General features: G+C 41.5%; 1 protein-coding gene across 3 annotated transcripts; it reads left to right on the forward strand.

Annotated features, from left to right (window-relative positions):
- The first annotated feature begins 795 nt into the window (after nt 1–795).
- On the forward strand, nt 796–19,859 carry polq (polymerase (DNA directed), theta). 3 transcript variants are annotated; one of them, XM_034120832.1, is made up of 35 exons: nt 796–1,068; nt 1,230–1,305; nt 1,413–1,867; nt 1,973–2,211; nt 3,849–4,025; nt 4,102–4,232; nt 4,339–4,495; nt 4,587–4,698; nt 4,785–4,986; nt 5,102–5,243; nt 5,800–5,946; nt 6,034–6,246; nt 6,387–6,529; nt 6,706–6,895; nt 7,079–7,221; nt 7,406–7,599; nt 7,696–7,820; nt 10,291–10,534; nt 11,173–12,715; nt 12,800–14,399; nt 14,617–14,757; nt 14,877–15,079; nt 15,828–16,035; nt 16,384–16,577; nt 16,665–16,793; nt 16,897–17,071; nt 17,219–17,327; nt 17,792–17,874; nt 17,972–18,054; nt 18,133–18,234; nt 18,303–18,414; nt 18,642–18,766; nt 18,874–19,009; nt 19,110–19,216; nt 19,489–19,859. In XM_034120832.1, exons 1-35 carry the CDS (start codon nt 1,001–1,003, stop codon nt 19,600–19,602), a joined length of 8,322 nt encoding a protein of 2,773 aa, XP_033976723.1. In that variant the 5' UTR covers nt 796–1,000; the 3' UTR covers nt 19,603–19,859. The 3 variants fall into 3 exon arrangements, with proteins under 3 accessions (XP_033976723.1, XP_033976724.1, XP_033976722.1); XM_034120833.1 differs by having other exon boundaries at nt 1,976–2,211; XM_034120831.1 differs by having other exon boundaries at nt 11,173–14,399.
- Nucleotides 19,860–20,118: the final 259 nt, after the last annotated feature.

A 20,118-nucleotide genomic window follows, 5' to 3' on the forward strand; every position in this document is an offset into this window, starting at 1 on the left:
TGCATCATACTACTGACAATTCATAAACTGTTTAACAATACAGCTTTACTGTTTAACAATGCACCTACTACTGACAATTCTTAAACTGTTTAACAATGCACCATACTACTGAGTTGTCATAAACTGTTTAACAATGCATCATACTACTGAGTTGTCATAAACTGTTTAACAATGCACCTACTACTGACTTGTCATAAACTGTTTAACAATGCATTAACTACTGACAATTCACACACTGTATTAAGCAGGTGCTACTGATACAATCATACACTTTATCAATGCAGCTTACTGCTGATAATTCACATACAAATATGTGTCAATGCAGTCTGATAATGACAATTCATAACCTGCATAATCAATGTAGCTGCTGACAATTCATAAACTGTTTAGCAATGCAGCTACAAGTGATTATTCATAAACTTTATTTATCAATACAGTTTAGTTTAAACAATTGATCTTTATTGACTTTAACTTTATTTACAAACTCAGGAACTACTGAACATAAGCTGTGGTTGCATAACTGTTACCTTTGACAGTTCAGCAATATATTTAAATTGTAAATACTTTTCACTACATTGTGTCCACCTCACACATGTACAGTTATTAAGGCCAGTTTGTAAACGATGGCCGATACGATTTCCATGATTGTAATGCTTCTGCCCGTTTCTAATATGTTTCCTTTTGTATTGGTAGGCCCAGAGTGCTTAGGAACCTTTGTATTCAAAGCTTTATCCCGTCGGACTGTTTTTGTAGAGCACCAAGGCGGCTCTTCGGCGGACTTTTTGATTTTACATTTGTAAACCGCTGCATGAATTGTTTACACGTAGCAACATAAATAATAAATCATCCGGGCACAGTTGTTTTCGCTTGATCGCTTCCTTACTTTGTATACACCTTGTTAAATATAGATTTTAAAAGAGTTGTGTCTAGAGTCAAACTGATGTCATGTTATTGAACAACCAACTACTAACTCGTTTGTCAAAAACTGCAGATCTTCAGTATGAGCACCTCAGGTCCTTCGCTGAAAAAGAAGAGCTACATGGGGCAGCACCAAATCAAGAAGAAAAGGTAGGTTTAAATCCAGTTTCACTTAAATTAAATAGTGTTGGATTATTAAGAAAAGTTAGAACCAGATCAGACCTGTTGCCTAGAGACATCTTTCAATGTTTGTCTATTAATACACATCAGTCTTGTGTGTTATGTGCTGACCACCTTTTTATTGATGATAGTTTCCATGCTCCTGATGATCCACCAGACGGAGACACACTGTTGCAGAAACCCGACAAAACAAACATTAGCCGCACAGTGAGTGTGACAGCTTGGTAGTATTTCTCCTACTTTGTCATCTCCTATTGTTTTACACATCTACATAAAATACGAATGACATGTATTATTTTCCATCTTAAATGTAGGATGGAGGAGCAGGGTTTCCACTGGGGGAATCCACTTTAGCTTTAGATGAAGAAATGCTTCAGGTGTTGGATGCTGTAGATCCCGTGAAGCCTGCCATTACCACTGCATGTCCAACAACAGGAAACAGAAATGCACAGGAAGAGGCAGCATCATCAGCGGCATTGGCCCCTGTACGTACTGACAGAGCACCTCAGCCCGGGGGCCTTACTTTACCCCACAGAGCCCCCGGCCCCCAGGGAAGAGTCTGTGGGGGTAGTGGTGAATCTAATAGACCAGGATGGAGATCTGACTGCAAAAATCTTGCACAGCGGCTTCTCTTCAGCGAGGACTCTGAGGAAGCGGGGTGTGCTCAGAGGGGCCCAGACAATACCAAGGCACCCCCAGCTTCTGCCTGCATCAATGGGCTTTCCGGTCAAGAAATAAAAAACAGTCGGCAAGTAGGCAACTCCACAAAGTGAGTTTTAACTTCCACATCTTTGCCCACTTTCTCTTTAGTTTCAATTATCCGGCTCTATCTTTTTCTGTTGAAAAGTGATTTGTCTTACTTTGTGTGTTTTAGTAGGCAGGCACGTACTCACAGAAGAAAAAACTCTCCTGGTAGCAACAACCAAAGTGTGTCAAATATGAATGCTGATCCATCTCCGGATGGTTCGAGGGACTACATCTTGTTCAGCCCCACCCACCTCGCGGCTAACATGAAGAAAGCCAAACTCCAGTCGTCATTACAGAATCACTCTGTGCTCACGGTCCCCAGTGGTTTAGACCTCACTACTCTGAATGACACTTTACCTCAGCCAGGTACCTGCACTCCTTTTAATTTTTAGGGTTCATATTTTTACATTTGTTTCTGTTTCTCTGTGTTGTTGACTTTTGCTGGATTCAACTGTTAAGCTGACTCCCAATCGCTGTGATATATAATGGGACAGGGACCACTACTTGGGGTTTTTAAATAACATTTTGTAATTTTTCAAGATCCAATGTAGGAATTTGCAACATAAGCAGAACATTTAAATAGTTCCTGAAAGTGAAGAAAGAAAATATTTATTATAGCACATTGTGTCAAGACAAAAGACAAAAAAGAGCCAGGACACAGAGACACCTAGGTTGCGGTCGGATAATCCAAAAATCAGCTCCTAACGTCTAACCCTATCGTCTATTCCTTGACCTCTGAGTGAAACGTCATGAGGTTAAGGTATAGTGGATAGCAGAATTCAAAAGGACTTAGGAGAAGAGACTGCGGTACTTTAGAGAATCCGACTGCACTTTCACTATCCGACGTGTTTATGATGCGCCAGCGGACGTCATAAATGTGCGTCTGCTGCTGCTGTGGGGAAACTATGGAAACTACAGTTTTCTATACAGCGGACTACAACATGGATGTATAATAAGAACGAGGGACTACTGTAAACTCATCTAGAGACTCTGCACCATGCTCTGATGCTGTTGTTTTATGCTTTATGAACGTGGACAACAGAGAAACATATTCTTCATGATCAAAGTTGGAATTGAAATAAAAAAGGAAAGTGAAACTTATGCTCGTCACCCTCTCCCTCCGGTCCACATTAATACAAATGATCCCAATACGTATGATTGTATGAAAAGATCTTAAAATCAATACAAATGTATTTATTATAAACGTTACTCCTTAACATCTATCACTGTGTATATCACCATTCAAACATCTTTTAAAAGTTGAACAAACCCCACACAGCTCAGTAAAGACTGTGAAATGTTGACTTCAGTTGACTAATTTCAGTAAAAACTAACGTTCATATTTCTCTTTTTGATTATAATACTGATGAACGTTCAAAACAAAGCACTTTGGCAGTTACCACATACGTTTTAAAAAGCTTAATAAGCACCGTAACTTTCATGATATCATTTCTTGGTCATAATCGGTTGTTTCCGTGAACGGCCGACTGTTATGTGACGGCAAATGCTGCGGCTGCAAGGCATTGTGGGGCAGCATTTTCTCCTCTCCTTTCGGTGAGGGAGGTCCAGTGGTTCCTAAGCTAAAGGAGGTTATAAAGGAAGTTTGAAACCTCCTTTCCTATCATCTAGAGAATTCGAACGGCACTTATCATGGCTGCCACTGAGGGACTTCCGGGTCATTTCACTCCGTTAGGAAGGTTCCTAAGCTAAATGGACTATTCGACTTCAGCCCTAGTGCGGGGCTGTCACCTTTACCGCCAAAAATAAAAAAAATGGACATGTAAAGAATTGAAAACCACTGATACTTTTAAACACTTAACAGTCAGAGCTCAATACCCCATTCACAACCAAATACATCTACGAAGTCTCAGCCCTCACTCTGAAATAAGATGTATCTTTCCCATATAAAATCCAATTTGCTCTCCTAAAAATACAATGTTTCACAGTACTAAAGACGTCTGATTAAATACTACATGTAAAGGACGTTTTTACTTTTACTGTAGGCGTTGCCTTGTGTGCTCCCGCGGGACAAGCTGAAAAGCTGCTGTTATGCAGTTGGGGCTTACCAAAACCTGTCCTGGAGCGCTACCAGAAACACGGAGTGACTCACATGTTCGAATGGCAGGCTCAGTGCCTCACTGTTGGACAGGTTCTGCAGGGAGGAAACCTGGTATACTCTGGTAAGAAACTGAACCTCTCTTTACAAAGTGATTCCCAGTGCCAGTCATTTTCAGCTTTAGATTCCTTCTTTTTCAGCCCCCACCAGCGCTGGAAAAACTCTGGTCGCAGAGCTGCTGATGTTGAAGCGTGTATTAGAGACCAAAAGAAAAGCTCTCTTCATTCTTCCATTTGTCTCTGTGGCCAAAGAGAAGATGCACTACCTTCAGGTGAGGAAGAGATGGACAGAAAAGTACATGCATGTTAATATGAGAATTGTGTTGTCCATATGTGTATTTATCTCCATCTAACAAACTTTTATCTGTGTCCCTATAGAGTGTTTTTGAAGAGGCTGGAGTTCGTGTGGAGGGATATATGGGCAGCACCTCGGCGGCTGGAGGGTTCTCAAAACTGGATGTGGCTGTTTGCACCATAGAAAAAGCCAATTCTCTCGTTAACAGACTCATTGAAGAGGACAATATGGGTCTACTAGGTAACAGACCAGTGATAACTGTAGGTTCTTTTTATGTATAAAACATGAAGTATGAATTTGAAAAGTGTGATTTTTTTTTTTGTACTACAAGGTATGGTTGTGGTTGATGAGTTGCATATGGTTGGAGATTCTGGAAGAGGATACCTACTGGAACTACTCTTAACCAAAATCCGTTACATTTCGCAGAAGCAGAACACCACTGGGTTTGTTTTCTTTATTTTGTCTATATTTGTATTGTTTAACAGCTACAAAGTTCCTCTGATGTCAATCTGTACCTCTCTGTCTGCAGGTCTCTTTCTGAGGGTGTACAGATCATAGGTATGAGCGCCACCTTGCCGAACCTCTCCCTCCTGGCCGGCTGGTTGGGTGCAGAGCTTTACCAGACCGACTACAGACCTGTGCCCCTGCTGGAGCATTTCAAGGTGGGCTGCAACATCTACGACAAGAGCCTCTCTGTGGTCCGGAAGTTTACTCCTTTACCCCACATTAAGGTAACTGAGAGTGTAGTTCAGATATCATCCAATGAGGGTGTCATAATGAATGATGCCTACTTTTCTGACCAGTAATATAATCATGCGTTGTGTGTAATACATGTGATTCATAAAGGGCGATGATGACCACATAGTGAGCTTGTGCTATGAGACTGTGAGAGAGGGCCGCTCTGTGTTGCTGTTCTGCCCCTCGAAGAACTGGTGTGAGAAGCTGGCAGACAGCATCGCCAGAGAATTCTACAACCTCAGAAATGCTGGTACAAAATAATTTACATTTTGAACTTTCTATATTTAAAGGTCACCTATTATGCAAAATCCACTTGTTCATGTCTTCTATACATAAACATGTGTCCCCTCTGTGTAAAGAGATTCTGAAAGTTTCAGGAAAAAAGATTTGCTCTCTTTTTGTCCTGATCCATTTCTATAAAAACCTGTCTGAAAATGAGCTGATCAGATTTTGGCCACTTTAATATGTCATAACGATTTTTGGCTTGTGTAACCGTTAGCCAATAACCAACCAAGGTAACACCCACCCACCTTATCACCTGATCGACGTGTTGGAGACCCCTGATCTAAAGTAACAGACAGAGAATCAGCACTTTTGAAACAGGGCTGAACAGAGGGGTTTATGGGATGCTACAATGCATGATCTGTTTGGTATTTCGAGCAAAACACTTCAGAGACATGTTTTGTATATATCTGAGACCTATGATATATTGATGAAAAACAGTATAATAGGGGACCTTTAAAATTGAGGTCAAGTTCTAAGTATTGTTTGTGAATGAAGTCTTGATTCTGGTCTCATCCTTTCAGGTGGTCAGGGCGAAGCAGAGCCTCAGGCAGTGCGTCTGGATCGGGATGGATTAGTGGATGTTGTAGCCCAGCTGAGAAGAACTCCAGCTGGTTTAGACCCCATCCTCCAGAGAACTGTGCCATGGGGGGTGGCCTTCCACCACGCTGGTAAGAATTTCTTACTAACCACAACAAACTTCTAAATAAATGGCTATGTTTCTGTGTATATAACTAAGTTCAAGTCTGTCTCTTTAGGTTTGACTTTTGATGAGCGCGATGTGTTGGAGGGAGCTTTTCGTCAGTGCACGGTCAGAGTCCTCGCTGCCACCTCTACCCTCTCGTCAGGGGTCAATCTCCCCGCTCGCAGGGTCATCATTCGATCCCCTACCTTCAACGGACACATGTTGGACCCGCTCACGTACAAACAGATGGCCGGACGAGCAGGGAGAAAAGGAGTAGACACTATAGGTAAAGAGGAAAAAAGGGACAAAGAGAAACAAAATGAGACAACAACATTCAGTCATAGTATTTGGCCTCATATAAGTAGAAAAGTGAATTAAAATAGATCTCTCTTTTGGCCTCACATCATTTTATTCGTCTTCTTTCAGGTGAGAGTGTGCTGGTGTGTAAGGAGATAGAGCGTCAGAAAGGAATTACTCTCCTTACGGGTACTCTTCAGCCAATCAGCAGCTGCCTGGTGAGAAGAGAGGGAGAGGGCGTCACCACCAGCATGCTGAGAGCCATCCTGGAGGTATGGCTGACATCTAAATCGACTTGGCACCCTATGAAATGATTTATATGTCGAATTTAGATCAAAACAAATACTTCTTAAATAAAACTGTTCTCATCCTATGGAGACCGTTAATATAAAGTACATTTAGTTTACCTCTATTAATGTAACATTTATTGAATCAACCCAACTTGCAGATCATTGTCGGAGGTGTAGCCAGCACGCCACAGGATGTGAGGTCATATGCTTTGTGCTCACTTCTGGCTGCCAGCATAAAATGTGATGGCAAAAAAGAATCAACTGAAGAGACCAACAAAGGCGCTATTGAGGCCTCTGTAGAATGGCTGATGGAGAACGAATTCATCAGTATCCAGAAGGAAGGACAAGGTATTGGATATCTGTACACACAATTAAAGTAGACTTTTAGCAACAAATTGAACCACTGGTACACAAGTGTCCTTCATTTTTCAGATTGGAATATGTGCACAAAGTGTAAAACCAGAGTATAAACTTAACCACCTTTTAAATAAATATATACTATGTCTATCCCAATGTCTTTGCCGTACCCAGAGGAGCGGTACTGTCCGACCCAACTAGGTGCTGCCACCCTCTCCTCCTCCCTCTCCCCTCCTGAGGCTCTGGGAATATTTGCAGATCTCCAGCGGGCTATGAAGGGCTTCGTACTGGAAAATGACTTGCACATTCTGTATCTGGTACACAAGCACAGATATTGTTTTATTATTTGCTTAAAACTTTGTCAACTTTTATCCCTAAATGTATGGTGTAGCCATACATTCCTAATAGTAACCTAATCTTAATTCTACCTCTAAACCATACCAAAAGTATCCCATCCTAAAATGCACAGTATTTGAAATTCTATGTCCAAATTCCCCTCAGATCACCCCGTTGTACGCAGAGTGGACAACCATAGATTGGTACCAGTTCTTCTGTCTGTGGGAACAGCTCTCGTCATCGATGAAGAGAGTAGCGGAGCTGGTGGGCATCCAGGAAGGCTTCCTCGCAAGATCTGTCACAGGCAAACTGGTCGCCAAGACAGAGAAGCAGCGTAGACAGATGGCCATACATAAACGGTAATGCACTTATGTAAGATCAATTCTATCATGGTATAGGAAAAAAGTCACATTGTTTTCCGTATTTGAACTAAAACGTTACTGAACTCCTTGCAGATTCTTCACCACCATTGTGCTACATGATCTGGTGAATGAGGTGCCTTTGGGAACAGTGGCTTCCAAATACAACTGCAATCGGGGGCAGTTACAGTCTCTTCAGCAGTCTGCTTCTACGTATGCAGGTAAATGCTCAAGAGTAATGCAGAGCGTCTCTAAGGACTCCAACACCGGACAGGTTACCCTGTAGCATATACCGACTGTGAATTACACACACAACTTTACATTAAAAAGGGAGAGCAGTAACTTGATGCAAGAAGCAGGAGCACTTTAGACTGACGTATATGGGCCATTCTACCGAATTGGTGCAAAGTCAGGTTGGAACAGTTTTGAAATGTTGTATGTTTCTTTCCCAGAACTTTGTCCATATATATTTTGTACCATATCTAAATTACACATATCTAGTAAAAGAACCGTACATTTTTATATCGTATTTTCAGACTGTATTGGAATGTTCTTCCTCTACCAAACATGGTCACTACCGAAACCTAGTAAATACACTGTAGTAAAACAGTATTATATTAACCTGTTAAGATTGTTTTACCTTCCCTTCTCTAAATAGTATTTAAACAAATATTTCTTGAGGGTTTTCACAATTAAATCAATGCAATTTAATTTTTTATCAAATTTCAAAGTTCAATTTATGCAATTCATAAAAATCATAATGCAAACTTTCTTTGTAAAATGCATAATACTGATCATATTGATTCCAGAGTTGATGATTGTTGAAATTGAACATACATTAAACCAAGCAGTGTCATATCATTTTAGTTGATAACTCAATATACTTTATTTTTTACAAAACATCCAGTGTTTCGGTAGTGACCACAGTATTTTGTTCTCAAGGTTGTATCATATTCCCTCAACCTTATTGCTTAATCTTAACTCATAACATGCCTTATGTTGAAGTGTGAATGTTTGAAGCTACTGACCCAGAATCAGCACTTTAGTAACAGGCTGAAATAGAGGGGATGCATGATCTGTTTGGTATTTTGAGAAAAACACTTCATAGACATGTTTTTTTATATATCTGAGACCTATAATATATGCCTAAAAATAGTATAATAGGAGACCTTTAAAGTAACACACTCATTTTCAGACTTTAAAACACATTTATTTCAAACCTATGGGATTTACCTGCTTACCATTCAATTTTGTCACTACTGAAACGATCATGTCAATTACCGAAACGTAACCATATGTTTCGGTAGTGACTGTTTCGGTAGTGACGATTCTAGCTAAAATTCAGCATAACTAAAGAATGCTAGCAAGTACTAGGCTAGCATACACGTTTTTGAAGAGGTGTTCGGTAGTGACAATTCTTAAGGTTACACGCTGATTATCTGATTTTGGAACAGATTTATATCAAAAGTATGGGATCTAGCTACTTGCCATTCAGCCATGAGGAACAGGGATGCAGTGTCACTGCCTTGTCAAAAATGCAGGGGTGTGGCTAAAAACCAGGCTCAGCCATTGGACTAAAACCCCTTGCATTTTGGTAGTGACATGAAAACTGGGGACATGATTTTTTGAGTATAGTTTTTTTATTAAAAAATGATACCCACAATAAATCTAAATATTCCAACTTCTGTTTGAATGTAATCATAAAGATCTTCTAAATACACCATTGAACAAAAATAAAACAAAATGTTTTAAAGGTGGGGTAGGTAAGTTTGAGAAACCGGCTCGAGATACACTTTTTGTTATATTCCATGGAATGCTCTTAACATCCCGATAGCAATGAATATCTTAAGTGCTTTGACAAAATATCCATAAAAAAATTTCATCTGTGGAAGCCGTAATACTGTAAAAAGTACGACCAATCATTTTAGCCGGCCCGGCTAAAATAACTGGATGGCCTACCTGCCTGTCAGCCTGTCAGCCTTCCATCTGTGCACAAACTTATCTCGTGCCCTCATTGGTCATGTGCGCGTTCGTGTGTGTTGGAGGAGGGGCTCTATAAGGAAGTGGCAGATTTTCTCCGGTTGTGTATTTTCAAATTCTAGCGATCTCGAGCCGGTTTCTCAAAATTACCTACCCCACCTTTAAGTGTTATTTACAGAACATGAAATGTAGATGTCAGGGTTGGGGACAGCTACTTCCCAATAGAAAGTATCCTATAAATGATGTTTTTGTATATATTAAGCTTATCACTATATAATGTAATGCCTTGTGTTTAAATAGACCATAACATATTCTTAGTAAATATCTATGTCTGAATACTTAATTGTTTTGTTAAATAGTTTTTCTTGTTGTGGGACTTTGTACTAATTCGGTAGAATGCCCCATATATACAGCATAGACTTTAATCCATTAGCTGATGTTTCGGCACCTATATACTTCCTTCAGAGCCACGTAAAGTGCCTATGCTTCTTGCATTAAGTTACTGTGACAGGGTTTAGAAGATTCTAGTGAATTACAGAGTCAGATAAGATAAGATAAGATAGGACTTTATTTATCCCGAAGGAAATTGTTGTGCCAGAGTTACAAAGATACAATAAACACAGCAGCATAATAATAAAACTGTAGTATTTCAATGACTCTAAATCAAATGCTCATACGCTATAACACTCTGCCTCATTGCCATCCCTTCAGGTATGGTAACAGTTTTCTGCAAGCGTCTGGGCTGGCACAACATGGAGCTGCTGTTGTCCCAGTTCCAGACCAGGCTGAGCTTCGGAGTCCAGAGGGAGCTGGTGGACCTCGTCAGGGTTTCTCTCCTGAACGCCACACGAGCCAGAGCAGTGTACGCACAAGGCCTCTGTACTGTCGCTGAGCTCGCCAGGGCTACTGTAGCTGATGTAGAGAAAGCCTTGAGGAATGCTATCCCTTTTAAGAGGTAGGTGTGTGTTTGTTTGCTTGTGTTTACATTTCAGATTTACACACATATTATTTAAAAGGATATGACTCTCTTTACAGCACACAGACTGAACATTATAATTATTATAATTAACATCATACGGAAAAAACTAAAACCTACTCCATGTACTACTTTTAAATGTGTTTATCAAAGGGAAATTATAAATGCTGGCATTCATATTGATCTTTTTTTGAATGAACTAACTTGTTTGTCTCTATTGAATACAACCTATTCGCAAAATAACGAAGGGTCAACAGTGAATTGATTGATTATTTAATATGATTTGATTAAATATAATAAATATGAATTAAATATTTCCCAAAAAAGAACTCGACATGTAAATTGTAAAAAGTAAAGACACAAATTCAGGCACATATTTAACAAATGCTTTTGGATTGTGCAGGCTTTACTCTTGACAACACTATTTTAAAATACACCAACTCCTTTATTTTGAAAAGGTCATGGTGATAGAAGCAGGTACATTCCCATTACATCCTCTTAAGCCTTAAGCATGCATAAAGTATGTGCAACTGTAGTATAAGCAAACAGCATTAATCTCTCTGAAACATGACCCCAGATGAAAAGCACATTTTTCCCGGTCTATCTTTGTTCCTCAGCTCTAAGCGTGCAGTGGATGAGAGTGAGGTGGAGGCAGCAGAGAGACAGAGCCTCCGCTGCGTCTGGGTCACCGGGGGTCGGGCCCTGACGGAACAGGAGGCCGCCGTTGAGATTGTTTCTGAAGCGAGGCTCCTCCTTCAGGAAGACCTGGCCCGCTTAGGAGTTCAGTGGGACCCGACAACCCTTCCTCCTGGAGCTCCTGCCGTAAACAGCCCTGGCGACTCAGACACCTCAACTGCATCAGATTTGAGCTCACATGAAGCACAGGTTGACGACAACAAAGATCCCCAGCAAGGAGACAAGATTGAGAAAAGCAGAGATATTGAAAGACATGGAGAGGAGAGTGAGGAGAAAAACAAACGTGAGAAAGGGATGTCTGAAAGGAAAATGGAGGAAGAAAAAGACAAAAGAGAGCAGGGGTCAAAGTTCCAAGTCAGGGTGGTAAACAGAAAACCAGAGGAGCACAGACAATTAAATAGGACAGACAACAGAAAAACTATGAATGGAGTGCAAGTAGAAAGAAGCAAAGGTACAAAAAATGATGAGACAAATGACAAAATATTAACGGCAAACAATACAGAAGATCCAGATGAAAAAAGAGAAAGGCAAAAGCAGACGAGGCCGAAGCAAGGTGGGGAAGAGCAGAAGAAATCCGAGCAAAAAGAAGGAGAGAAGAGTAAATCAGAGATTGTCTCAATCAGACCAGAGAGTCCTCAGGCCAACCGTCCTGTCCCTGAAAGGAGCCTGACCCAGGAATTAGCTGATATCATATCCAGCCCCCTGCCTCTACCGATGCTACGTCCTCAGCCCTCTCTCTCCCCTATGCCTCCTCCTCGGTTCAGAGCTCCAGTATCACGAGTAGAAGAACAACACATCGTTCCTGTAAGGACATCAGATGGCCTTGCTGCCTCACCTGTGCACCCACGTAGACTGAAGCACTCGAGAGCCTTAAGCAAAGTCCTCAACTCTATACAAACTGACAAAAGCCTACAAAATAACGTAGCGCCTGCAGAGACATCACACTCAATACCCTCAGCGCCTGCAGGCCAGGTGACTTCAGCAGTTAGTGTTCCTGACCCCTTGGAGAAAACCCCTCCTGGTATTTCTTCACCTTCAGATGCAGATATGTTAGACAATCCCCTCATTGTCTCTCCCGCCTCTGTTCCCTTATTCTCTCCTGAGGCTAAGCGAAGAAGGATGGATGGTGGAGAGGTAGATACCTTTTCATCTCCTGAGCTGTACGCAGGAGAAGCTGAGGGAGATGTTAAAAAAGGAGAGGAGAGTTTCGGTGACAGCTTTGAATTGGACACTCAGACAGAAAGAATGATTGTTCAACCGGCATTCCAACACAGAGATGGGATTGATAGAGGTACGAGTCAAACAGTAGAAACAGAAATGATAGAGGATGTGATAAAGACAGCTGTAGAAATCAATCAGGACAAAAGTGAGGGACATCTTGAAGCCCCAGTTGATGCATGTCCAAGATTCAATGTTTCTATCACAGATAGTGAAATGGAGCTCATTCTCAACACCAGCAACCAGGTGAGTATCCAGAATAATCCATTCTTTTATTCTTATATTATATACACGTTCAAGTGGTTTAAAAATCAAATATTGTTTTTACAGAATTCCCCTGGTCCATGGGGGGATAATGTAGTCGAAGATAAGGATGAAGGCGGCGATGAGGAGGCTGCCTCTGAGAGTGTTAACAGGAGCAGTAGCTTCCTGTTCGACAGCCTGTACGACAGCTCTCTGCTGGCTGGTCTCGACCAATCAGACGAAGAGGAGCCTGTTGGCCAGGAGATCATAAACCCTCTTCCATCGAGCCAGGAGCGGAGACGCAGTGAGCTTCTCGCAAATCAGGAGGCTGAAAATCAGGAGGCGGTCCAATGGGGCGAGTCCTCCTTCAACCTGTCAGAGTGGGGCGACTCGCTGATGGTGGGGGAACACTTTCTGGAGAGGCAGAGCTTGCTCAAACACACAGAGAGAGCTCAAGGGGCCACTCGTCAGAAAGCTCAGCAACCCAACACAGACAATGTTCAGATGTCAGAATCACAACCCAGACTCCGTCAGACAAAGCCACAACCCACTACTACAACTACTACCACAAATCAAAATGAGCATGACAAGGAAAACGCCAGTAATAATCAAGGCAATAAACACACAAATAAACAGCATAGTTATGCACAGAGTGACAATAAACCAGGCAAGAGACAGGAAACAATCAATGAACAGGGTGAAAATGGGAAGCAAGGAGAGACACACGTAAAGAAAGGAGAAATAAATGCTGTCTTGTTAGATAAGGCCGTTTTAAATCACTCAGAAGTCCAAAACGCACCTGAAAGCTGTTTTGACTGCAGCCCTGGTTTGCAAGACATCTTTGACCGCTGGCCTAGTATGTCTGACCAGCCCTGGCAAAACACTATAACCGGCCACCTGACAACCCATACACTCAAACATGCTGCAAATACAGCAGAAGTTCCAGATCCACCTCAGACCTCAATACAGGTGGAGAGAAAAGGAGCAAAGTCAAAAGCTGTTGTTGCTGAGAATGATTCTCGGGAGGAACAACCCTCAAGACGTGACAGTGAGAATGTAACGGAGAGACCAGGCTCTGCCGGTGATCTTATTCCCCCTACGCAGGAAACTCCACCTGTCACACCAAGAGTAAAAATGACGACGTCATCTGTGCAGTCACCTCTCATCGCTAAGCCAATCAAACAGTCGACTCCCTCAACTCGACTGCTACAAAAACAAGTGATCACAAAATGTCCTACATCTGGCCCGGGACACAGTAGAGATCTATCAGAAGCTGACACTGAACAGCCTAATTCTACATCAGATCGCTCCCACGAACACCAGCGGGGACAGAAACCCAACACTGTTACACGCTCGAGGGCTAGAACAAAACTCTTGCTACACAGTGACCAGAACCTAAGCCCTCCCGGAGGTCCTGCTTCCCCGCCCCCCCGGGTGAAGCTCCCCTCTGATGCTGAATCACCTGTGACTGATGAAGGCTTCTCACTTCAGCTGTCCCAGGATACATCGCTCGGTTCTAGCAGCTCAGGGGCCTTCTCCATTGTAGACGTGGCAAGTGACAGGCGCCTCTTCAACACTTTCATCAATGAGTGGAAAACAAAGGAGCGGTACTCTCTGGCTTTGGCCTGTGAGAAGAGGGAGCACAGTAATCAAACTGAGGAGGAAATAGGAGGGAAACATAAGAGAGGTAATTAATAACTGACAGTTAAATATGATACCTGTTTTTGCCAAGCGCTAACCCAGTGATTGAATATATCTAGTTTTGCTTGGACAAGTCTCCCTTGCATTTGTGTTTTTGCATGATTATCTAATACATTATCATATCATGATACATTTTAAACATTATAAGCAAAGCCCATGCTGTATGCAATGTCCTCATCCATGCCTGTGTTGTGTGTGTGCAGCATCAGCAGCTAACCAGAGGCTCCACAGGGACGATGGTTTTCCAATAATAGACAGGGATGGACTGGTGTTGATTGGACTGTCTGTCTGCTGGGGGGCAAGAGATGCCTACTACGTGTCTCTGCAGCAAGAGCAGAGCAAAGGTATTATACACACACATACATACAACTTATTTTCTTAGATTGTGTATGTTTGCACCATTAGACACCAAAGCAAATTCCTTGAATGTGTGATTCTGATTCTGATGTCTTTTCCACCTCAGGTTTGAGCGCCAGTCTGGCCCCTCCCCCTCTGGATGATGATTTGCCAGTGAGTGAGAGGCTGCAGCAGGTGAAGGCCGGTCTGAGCAGGACGCCTACAGCTCCAACAGGAGGTGTGGTCGTCACGTGGGACATCATCCAGGTGTACAAGACGCTGGTCATGAGTTGTGGCATCAGCTTGGAGGGAAACTGTGAAGATCCCAAGGTGAGGGAAATCATGCTCGATGGGATTTCATTTAATACCTCTGACTGACATTCTCACACACCTATGACTTTTTTGACTCTTATGATCAGTGTCACTGCAGTCGGTTTTCTATAAACACGGTTTGCCATCAGAATAATTTGAACAGTGCTAAAATCATAAACATAATCTATACATAGGTGTCGTGTCAAATGTTCATATAATCATTTAAATAATATATATAGATGATGTCTTATACTCTGATTGCCTTTTACTCGTTTAAATCGTATTTTTTAGTCCTCAATGTGTTTAACAGAGACATATGTTTAGGATTTACATTTCAGGAAGGGCAAAAGGTGGATTTGCAAATGGTTAAGGACTGTGGGGTTTTATGCTTTAATGGTGGGGATGTTTAGACAATGCCTAAGAGAATTGATGGGTGAGACCAGTTGGCTATTTTCTCTACTATATAGTGTAAGCTGTGTTCGGGGTGCAACGCCATTTTATCCTTTGAGGATGAATTTGCTCTGTTCCTGGGTTTGAGATCGATTTCAATTGTATATAAACTTTCTCTATTACTTTATTAAATATAGCAAAAGACAAACTTTGTCCATGAATCATTTATCAGTTTCTCTTAAGGGAATTAGAATTTCCTCCACAATAGGGACTTTAAATGAACGTTTAAGAAAAACCTGAAAGTTGATAAGAACCTTTTCTGCTATGAAATGTGATTCGGACACTTTATCAAAGTTGTTTTGATTGTCTGCCACAGGTTGCGTGCTGGCTGTTGGACCCTGGCAGTGAGGAGAGGACTCTACCCAACATGGTGACGGTCTACTGTCCTGAAGAGTTGCCTCTGCTGGGCGGACTTGGAAACCCGCATGCACACGATCCTCGTGTTAGGGCAGCAACCAAGAGCGTGCTCGTACTCGCTGTCATGAACCATCTGACCGGCCTGCTAGAGAAAGACGGCATGCTTGGTATAAAGAGTATATATATATTGGACATCTTCAAGTCATCATTAAAAACTCACCTGTTCACCATGGCCTTTGACCCCTAACCCATCACAGTCCCCCTGCTTCCACTCCTACTGCTATTTATTTAATTTGTACTTTATTATTTGCCCCTTTTGTTTGTTTGTTTGTTTGTTCACCATGTAAAGGGGCCTTGGGTCCCTTGAAAGGCGCTATACAAATTGAATCTATTATTATTATTGTTATTATTATTAAACACTCTAACAGACATTCATACATTTCCAGAGTATAGATATAAGTGTGTAAAATATACGTAATTTAACCTTTTTTAATGTTTTTAAATGCTCGTGACAGACTTATTCAGAAGCATTGAGATGCCCTCGCAGGTGTCTTTGGCTCTGTTGGAGCTGAATGGAGTGGGCTTCAGTGTTGAAGAGTGTGAAAGGCAAAAGCATGTGATGCAAGCCAAACTCTCAGCGCTGGAGTCCCAGGCCTACAACCTGGCCGGACACAGCTTCTCCCTCACCAGCATCGACGACATAGCACAGGTCTGACCATTGTCCCAGCATAATACAGCAGAGTAAAACTTCCCATTTCCAAACGTATGTGTCCTCATATGCATGTGTGTACTATAGGTGTTGTTTTTAGAGCTGCACCTGCCTCCAAACGGTGACGTAGGTGGATCCAAAAGTAAGAAGACTCTTGGCTACACCAGGCGAGGCGGCGGCAGAGTACGACTTGGAAAACAGTTTAGCACCACCAAGGTGACACCTTTAAGTTATTACACTGTAACTGTTGTGTGAAGATCAGGTTATATTTGTGAGATAACGTGCCACTTTGTTTAAACCGAATTGTAATGGTTGGTAGGATGTTCTGGAGAAGCTTCGCCCTCTGCACCCGTTGCCAGGTGTGATCCTGGAGTGGAGGCGGATCACTAACGCCCTGACCAAGGTGGTGTTCCCCCTGCAGCGGGAGAAGCAGTACCACAACACACTGGCCATGGACAGAATATATCCCATCGCCCAGACACACACAGCCACAGGTAATACACATACACACACACAAACATTAAATGCGCCTGTGTGTGGACACACCTTAATGACATTGGTAATTTAATACTTTTGTTGGATACTGTTTTTATTTGAAGTAGAACTACAGCGTGCATTGACCAAGTTCATTCTGTTTTCAGGTAGAGTGAGCTTCACTGAGCCCAACATACAGAATGTCCCCAAAGACTTTGAGATTTCCATGCCCACGGTGGTGGGGGAGAGCCCACCTTCACAAGACGGCAAAACAGGGTAGGTGAACATCAATAAATCAATATTCAGTTTATATCTGATGCATATAAACAAAAAAACAAGATTATATTTTCCAAAGATTCATATTTCAATTTTAACGTTTATTTATGGATTGTGATGATACGCCTGGATTTGAGTCATCTATACACCTTCATTTGTTTTTCATATTTCTACAATCAGTCATATGGAAATCTCTGCAAAGACTATGACTTATAATACACCTATAACACTGCAATGCAAATCCCCCTTTGCTATGTTGGTTTGAGATAGGGTTTAAAAGTGAAATAAAACATTTACCAATTGATAAAGACAGACTTTAGGTATTTAAAGTGAACAAATAACATACTACATTATGTATGTGGGTGGGAATGGTTTGGAATTCCATGAGTAATCACCAAACTTGGCTGGAGTTACATTAAGGTTAATACTTTTGTCCAACTAATGCCCATACTGTTTTGATACAGAAAGAAAAGACGCTCTGCGGTGGCCTCAGAACAAGGCCCGGCCTTCTGTGTCAGCATGAGGCATGCCTTCGTTCCCTTTTCAGGTTACTATAATGATATAGTTGCTTTGTGTCACCTTTACTGTCTGCAACCTTGTCTCAGACTGCTCTACCAGCTGTGTCTCTCTGTACTGTGCTGTAGGTGGGATGATATTGGCAGCTGATTATTCTCAGCTGGAGTTGAGAGTGTTGGCTCACCTCTCTAAGGATCAACGCCTACTGCAAGTCAGTAAAAAGCAAGGAAACATCACATAACTAACATAAAAAAACATGTAAATTAAAATGAACCGTGGGCATTGGCAGGTGCTGAATGGAGGAGCAGACGTGTTTCGCTGCATCGCTGCCGAGTGGAAAAGCATTGACCCCGAGTCTGTGAACGACAACCTCCGACAACAGGCCAAACAGGTACAGCTAGGCAGGAGAGAGACGGTCACATGGACCCGCATGCATTCTCACGGCTGTTGTCTTTGCAGATTTGCTATGGCATTATCTATGGGATGGGAGCTAAGTCTTTGGGGGAGCAAATGGGAGTGGAGGAGAACGACGCGGCCTGCTACATCGAGAGTTTTAAGGCTCGATACAAAGGTATACACTGCTGTTTAATTGTCATTGTTATAAATTGTTTGTGCATTTTAATATTTTGCAGTTTGTCGCGGTAACAATCCTACAAAAATGAATTGTTCATTATGTAATCCCAAGCATTGTTTGCAGTTTTCTACATTTAGTACTTTTATAAAAGAGGGTATAATCATTAGAAATACAGAAGTACAGGGAACAGAAATGAAGTATCCATGCCTTGTCTTATGTTTCAGGGATCAATGCTTTTCTGAGAGAAACTGTGAAGAACTGTATAAAAAACGGCTATGTTCAGACACTGATGGGCCGCAGGAGGTACCTACCTGAGATCACTAACTCCAATGCGCACGTCAAAGGGCATGTAAGCACGTTCTTCACGGGAACTTTACATTGTTTATTTGTAAGATGGGCAATGTTTAATTAAAGTGTGATTATTTAATTGACTACATTACCGACCTGTGTCTTCAGGCAGAGCGTCAGGCAGTAAACACAACTGTGCAGGGTTCAGCAGCAGACATTGTGAAACTTGCCACCGTGAACATCCAGAAACGACTACGAAAAACATATCCTGCAGCTCCCCTCTCTCACCAGCACACACATTCAGGTGACTTAAATCTTATTTTCCCATTATGTATACTCGACATGCAAAAATAGATCTTACGAAGTCTGCAGATTAACCACGTTATATGATGTCTGTTATACAGCCAGCAGTAATCGCAGGGTGCGAACATCTCCACTCAGAGGAGCCTACTTTGTACTGCAGCTGCATGATGAGCTCATCTATGAAACCACAGAGGAAGACCTCATACAGGTAGGAACAGTAATATTTGGATTGTTAAATCATCAGTAGTGTTTGGTAAGTATTTTATAGTAGTTTAACAGGTTAGTTACAGTTGTATGTATGCATTGATAAGTCTCATTTCACTAAATAAAGAACAGGGCCCTGATATGATACAGCATGTTTGCAGTAAATGATTAGCCTGTGATGAAAGATAACAATTTGTTCGTTTTGAGTAATGTAGACTATATATAGAGAAACTGGAAAAGCCCATACATAAACATCATTCTTTGTATTTCTGTCAGGTTGCTCATATAGTGAAGAGGGAGATGGAGTCGGCAGTAAAACTGTACGTAAAGATGAAGGCCAAAGTCAAGGTGGGACCCAGCTGGGGCAACTTGCAGGACCTAGATATATAATGGAAATGTGTTTATGTTCGACTAACATGAAATACATTTTATAATATGTGTTGAAGCTATCATTTGTACAAAAATCTGTATTTTTAATCCCTAAGTTAACACACATGAAGATGAAAACATGCTTATGATGGCATATGAGCTCTAAATGAACTATTGAATGTATTTATGCTCTATCCAACAGTGTACAGTTATCAATTATATTTCTAGTATATAATTGTATTTACTGATATCCCAACATGAGATGATATGCAAGATGATATTTTATTTAATGTAATACATGACATGTTTGTGTTCATTTCTCTACTTTGAAAACATGTGGCTGCAACAACACTTATTTTCATGAATGAATAATGTGCTAGTGGTTTCTTTTGTGAATGGTTCACTTTATAAAATGTCAATTTTTAACAAAGGAACATAACACCTTCCCAGAGCTGTAAAGGTGAAGTGTATAAATGTATTGTTATTTTCCACAAATAGCCTAATATTCTGTGTGAAGCTGGAGAATGTTTTGCCTTT

This window comes from Trematomus bernacchii, unplaced genomic scaffold (assembly GCF_902827165.1).
Source record: "Trematomus bernacchii unplaced genomic scaffold, fTreBer1.1, whole genome shotgun sequence".
Taxonomy (NCBI): Eukaryota; Metazoa; Chordata; class Actinopteri; order Perciformes; family Nototheniidae; genus Trematomus; species Trematomus bernacchii.